Below are 6000 nucleotides of genomic sequence, written 5' to 3' on the forward strand. Positions count from 1 at the left end.
AGATTCATTACACAAAATGATACAAATGACTTTTATAATGGCATTTTCAAGTGATATGAATTGTAGCCCGTAGATGCAATGTTATTTAATATACATAATCCAATTTAATGTATATGAAAATTATTACATATATAATAAATTAATTAAACTGTTATTTTAGACAGCCCGAACAAAATAACTTATTTTGGAAAATGTTTCAAGATTTGGACTCAGGCTACAACTGTATAATTAATTCCATCATCCTCATAACCATATCCATTAGAATCTTCTTTCTTATATAACAGGAATAATATGGTTTTGGATTACATCCAGGGTTTCAGAACACCTGATCATGGAAGGATATTTTAGCACAATTTTTAACAATTATTAGAATTCAGGTTGGTACTGTCCAATATATGTATTATATTATTCGAAACAGATTTATTTGAAAATGAATTCCATTTATTTCTGAGCAATTGTTCTTGTTCATGGATTAAAGAAAAATATTTTAGTCTGGTGAACTGAACAATCAATGAAATCTTGGTGAATAAAGTACTTTGAAATTCTGGCCTAATTTGTCTAGTTATGTAATTACTGGGTACAAGCAACATAAAACTCACCTTCAGTTTTTAGCTTTGTAAGAACAAATATCAGGTAGTTATTGAAGTCTGGATATTGATTGAGTTGTTCCAGTTTCTAAAGTTTTGTTAAAGGTATTTCATGTAAGATATGAAGCACTGCAAAATTGCATCAAATATGAGTGAAACTAATTTAAATTGTTTTTTCCCCCAAAACACCATTAGTAGAAATTCAGCAATCTAATTACCAACTAAATGTAATCAGGACCACAACTGCCATATAAAAAGCTAATTCAAAATAGATCTTATATATTCTTACTTGCTAATGACTGGTATTTTTTATCCCAAAGCTATTAGTAACAGTAGAAATGGCAAAGTTCCAAGCAGAATGCAAAACTGATTCTGTGTCTCTTTTTTCCTATAAAGAATTATCTTTATAATTAATAATAGCAATAGCACTTAGACTTATATACTGCTCCATAGTTCTTTACAGTACTCTAAGCAGTTTACAAATGCCAGCATATTACACCCAACAATTTGGGTCCTCCATTTGCTGACCTGGAAAGGATGGAAGGCTGAGTCAACCTAAAGCCAGTCGGGATTGAACTTCAAGCTGTGGGCAGAATTAGCCTTTAATACTACATTCTAACCCAGTGTTTCTCAAACTTGGCGACTTTAAGTCCTGTGGACTTCAACTCCCAGAATCCCCCAGCCAGCATAGCTGGCTGGGGAATTCTGGGAGTTGAAGTCCACAGGACTTAAAGTCGCCAAGTTTGAGAAACACTGTTCTAACCCATTTTGCCTTCAGGAATTCAACAAGTAACTCTTTCTCCACCCCAACCCCCCTGCAATAACAATCCTCTGAGATAGATTAGGTTGAGAGTGTGAGACTAATCCAAAAACATGCAATTCATCATGGGTCAGACCTAAGACTAGAACCAGGGTCTTCTCACGGACAATCCCATGCATTAACCACTACAGCATAGCAGTTGTTTAGTATAGCACTGTTCTCTATTGGATGCACATAAAATTCTTCTCAATTACTTCTCCTATTTAAGATGGCAGATATATTCAGGGAACTTTCAAGCAGAATTAATTTAATATAAATAATATCAATCTATCTCCTGTAATACATTGTTTTCAAATGTTAGTAGTAAAGTGTAACAGACTGATTCTTAATTGCCTCCTGGTACAGACACTGGTAAGGCTTGAGGAACTCTGTAAATATGTTAATAAAGTTTACATTTTGTCTAAATATCTAAAATTACTATCTGAAATTCAAAAACAAAGCAAGCTAGGATTTACATAAAGTCTAACTTAATAAAATGCTGTACTAACTTAAATGCTGTGATTCTATACCGTCTTATAGAGGTGAGAATTCAAATGAAGTTACTTTGGAGCAGACATCAATGTGTGTATTTATAACATACATATATGATTACAGTATTTTCTGAACCATGTCACCAGAAAGTAAGCTGCAGACAATAAAGTGTGATTTTTTCCAATGATTAAGCAACTCAGAGTACAGAAATAAGCTGATCTAAATCAAAGGAGAAAAGCAGTCTAGCAAACAGGTTGGATTCAAGACCTGTCCACTATAAAATATTTGAGGTCTGGGTTTTAGTAACAGAGAGTATCCTGACACAAGATAGTTTGAGAGCATGGTCTGCTATATTGCCTACCAGGCCCTCGCTATATTAAATAATCAAGGGGCAGAGTATGCTTTGTCAACATACCTGACAAGTCATAGTTTTTTTTAAAGCAGGGGGCATATTACATGTAACACATTCCAAGCTATTTCTAGAATACAGATATAGTCCTCAACTTAAGACTGTAATGAAACCCAGAATTACCATCGTCATGGTTTTTAAGTTGAGGCACCCATGCAACTGACCTAACGTTTATGATCTTTTTGAAGCAATCCTTAAGCAAACCTGTGGTCATTATGCAAACAGTGCAGTCGTTCAATTAATCAATGCATTGTTATGGACATGTGACAACAGTGCCCCTCCCCCATTCTCTGCTTCCCATTCACCTTTTTTTATTAACTATATTGATGTATTTTCTTCATTTTCTTTTTACTTTCATTTTGTTTTAACTTTCTTTTTATTCCTTTGTGTTTTTATTGTTGTAAGCCACCTAGAGTAGTCTTAAGGTGACATAGCTGGCAATTTAATATAATACTAATAAAATATCCATTTAAACAAAATTTAGCTATGTAGGTAATTTTCTTCTTACAACCACAATTGGAACTAGAATTTCCATTGTTAGGCAAGGTGGTTTTAGGTGAGTCATGTCTGATTTTTCAAATTTTTGCCATAGTTGTTAAGCAAATCACTGGTTATTAAGTAAAACATTCAGTCGTTAAATGATTCTTGCTTCCCTCATTGTCTTTGCTTGTTGGAAGCCAGCTGGGAAGGTTACAAACAATGATCTAATGATCACATGATGAAGTGGTGTGTAGGTTGAAGTGTTAATGCTATCCTGGGATAGTGCAACTGTCATAAGCATCATTGTCATAAGCAAAATTTGTTGCCAAGCATCCAAATTTTGATCACATGACCTGCAATGGTCGTAAGTGTGAAAACTGATTGTTTTTTTTCAATGCCATTGTAACGTTGAATGGTCACTAAACAAATGGTTTTAAGTTGAACACTACCTATATATAACTCAGTAAATATAAAACTGCTAAGAAAGATTTTTTTTCAAGATTTATGCTGGGATGATTAAATTAAAAAATAAAAAACAGTACTTTACCCAACAGTAACATATACTATCTGTATTGTACTTTACATAAAGTAACACAATGTTATCATTTAGGAAACCTAAAAAAAATCTATGGTCATGCACAGCTGTCAAAAGAAATGACACAGGATTGCAAATAAATTGCTTTTCTTTGGATCTTTAAAGCAGCCATGTCTTTTGCAAAGTTGTTTTAACAGCTCTTCTAGCTTTCTTCATGTGGTTATGCAGGCACAAGCATTTTAATAAGCATATTGTAAAGCTTTGCAAAATCCTATTAATTTTGCATTCCCATCAACAGCCTAAGGAATATGTGCAGGAAAAAATGGTAAATAATAAGTCATTCCATATGATATGGGAGAATGTCTAGATGATATTTTTATACTTTGGTATTTTCCTGTGTATTCACTATCTCATATTTACACTTAAATTTCGTTTTAAACTACTTCTTTAGGATGTGAAATTATTCAAATGGAATTTCATTTAGCAGGAGTAAAAACTAAAAATTTAAAGAAGCCCTAATTAGCATTAAATATTTTTTTTAAATTAAATTACCTGGCTTTAAAAATGCATGCACAAACAAAATGCACAGTATAATTACTGATACAGAAGATGCATTTACATCTAGTTTGTAAAAACTACCTCATGGAGCAGCAAAAACAATTTAGATCCTAACATTCTACATATACAAGCACACTCATAGCGCTCACCAACCTGTAAAAACTACAAGTCTGAAACAAATAACAGCAAGCTTCTTTGATGTGAATGCTTTCAGCAATTACCAAAAACTATGCATAGTTTGCAACTATTTTCTATATGCAGAAACTTAATACTTCACTCACTTCTCTATTACCTTCAGAGACTCAATGCACCAAAGGATTTAAGAAGCCTAAAAATTCGTTTATTATTGTCTTTATCCTGAATATGATGCAGTATGAAATTGAAGTCACAGATGGCTCAGAGTGATATAGGTTAAAATGTCCCAACAGAAAGAGATAGCTAAGGGTACAAAAGACTTATTCTGCCAGGTTTCTAAATGATCGGCAAGGATCATACGAGAGAAAAGGAGCCAGTTGGGGTTTTCCGAAAGGAATTTAATGGCACAGATGGCCGGATCTCCCGTTCCACTAAGACCAGCCTGAGACACGATCCCAGGGAGAGTGGTCGAGAACTAGCCTGGGAAAGCGACCGACACCGCAGTTAATAAAGGCGGGCCAAGCCTTGTAAAGAAAAACTGGGTTTGGCGCCAGACTCGCAACAGGTGCCAGGCCTGGACGCAGGGAGGGGGAGGCAGAGCGAAGGCTTGGCCGCCGCCGCCGCCTCCAGGCTTCCTTCGCGATTCAAAGCCCGCGCCAGGCCAGGCGGGGGCCGGGCCTGGATTACCGCTACGGCCGGTCGCCTTAGCGGAGGCCCAGAGGCCGTTATCCTCTCCAGGGCTTTAACCCTTCTCTCCCTCACCCCAAAACGACAAAGCGGAGCGGCCCGCTTTGCCTTAAGCTCTTCCTTCCCCGCCTCCTGCGGGGTTCGGAGTCATGCGGCAAACCGACCCAGCCGCTGGGCCTCGCTATCTCTGGTGCCGGCCTGGCCCGCCCGCTCGCCCCTGCCCGGCTCCTCTTGTGCAGGATACTTGTTGCACGGCCCTCTGCGTTGTAGTGTCCGGGGACTGCGATTCTTTGAGCAGCTGCAGGATCTGCTGAAGCCCCTGCTCGTCGGGTTTCCACTCGTACTCCATCTTGGCGCTCTGCAAAGACAACAGGCAGGAGCCGCCGTTTAGCGGCAGCCACGGCGGGTGACGCTAGGCCCAAACTAGAAGGGAAGCGCGGCGCCCGGTCCTTCCGGTCCTCTTCGTTACCCACGCCCAGCCCCCCTCCCTAAGCTCGGCCCGTTGTTCCCGCGAGCCGGACGGACCTGCTGCTCGGTAGTCTCCGCTTCGGCCGCCGCTGCCGCCTACTATGAGCTGCGCGGAGCCGACTGAGTCACGGAGAAGAATTTACAATCTGGCTCCCAGAGCCCGGCTGCCCGTGTTCCCCTGGGTCCTAGAGCCCTCAGCACCACCCAAGGTTGTTCGTCGCCTCCGCTGCGCCAGGGCAGGCTGGTTAAGGCAGCTCAGGGAGGGAAACGCCGGAGCCGATTGAATAACGCGCACGCACCATTTCCTTAACAGCCGAGGGTGGTAGTCTCTAAGTCGTTTGAACCAATGCCCCCTATGTATGCCATAGCCCTGGCCGTGGGACTCGAACACTTGGGGCAGGCTCAATGGAAGAGAAAGCATCCCCCCACAGCTCTTCCGTCTTCTCCAGCAGAGTCTTTAATTTTATTGTGAAATTAGTAATTCCATCCCAATAGGGAAAACGCTTCTCTATTTTAACTCTTTCCTGTGCAAGGCAGTTGTCTGCTCTGTGGGCCACATTGCGTTTGTTCTGTGTGACCTGCTTCCAAGGAAGATCATTTATTTATTTTTATTTATGTCCTCAAGCATGTATTAGACAACATATATAAGTATAAACATGATTTTGAATACATGAGATGGATACGAATAAAAAGGGAACATCAGGACAGGGACTGTAGGCACGTTGGTGCGCTTATGCATGTCCCTTACAGACCTCTTAGGACAGGTGAGGTCTAGAGTACACAGTCCAAGGTTAAAGTTTTGGGGGTTTGGGGAAGAAACCACAGAGTCAGATAGTGCATTCCAGGCATT

General features: G+C 39.8%; 1 protein-coding gene across 2 annotated transcripts in view; it reads right to left on the bottom strand.

Annotated features, from left to right (window-relative positions):
- TNPO1 (transportin 1) overlaps window positions 1-5628 on the bottom strand; it is a 40353-nt gene extending 34725 nt beyond the window's left edge. The window contains exons 1-3 of one of the 2 annotated variants that reach the window (XM_081942955.1): window positions 5450-5628; window positions 4927-5040; window positions 600-675 (exon numbers count right to left, since the gene is read on the bottom strand). In XM_081942955.1, coding sequence (XP_081799081.1) covers window positions 600-675; window positions 4927-5040; window positions 5450-5452 — 193 coding nt within the window. In that variant the 5' untranslated portion in view covers window positions 5453-5628. Of the gene's footprint in view, window positions 1-599; window positions 676-4926; window positions 5041-5207; window positions 5384-5449 lie in introns of those variants that run through there. The other variant, XM_081942956.1, reaches the window with a different exon arrangement.
- Between the last annotated feature and the right edge of the window lie 372 nt (window positions 5629-6000).

This window comes from Natrix helvetica, assembly GCF_964273705.1.
Source record: "Natrix helvetica genome assembly, chromosome: 2".
NCBI lineage: Eukaryota > Metazoa > Chordata > Lepidosauria > Squamata > Natricidae > Natrix > Natrix helvetica.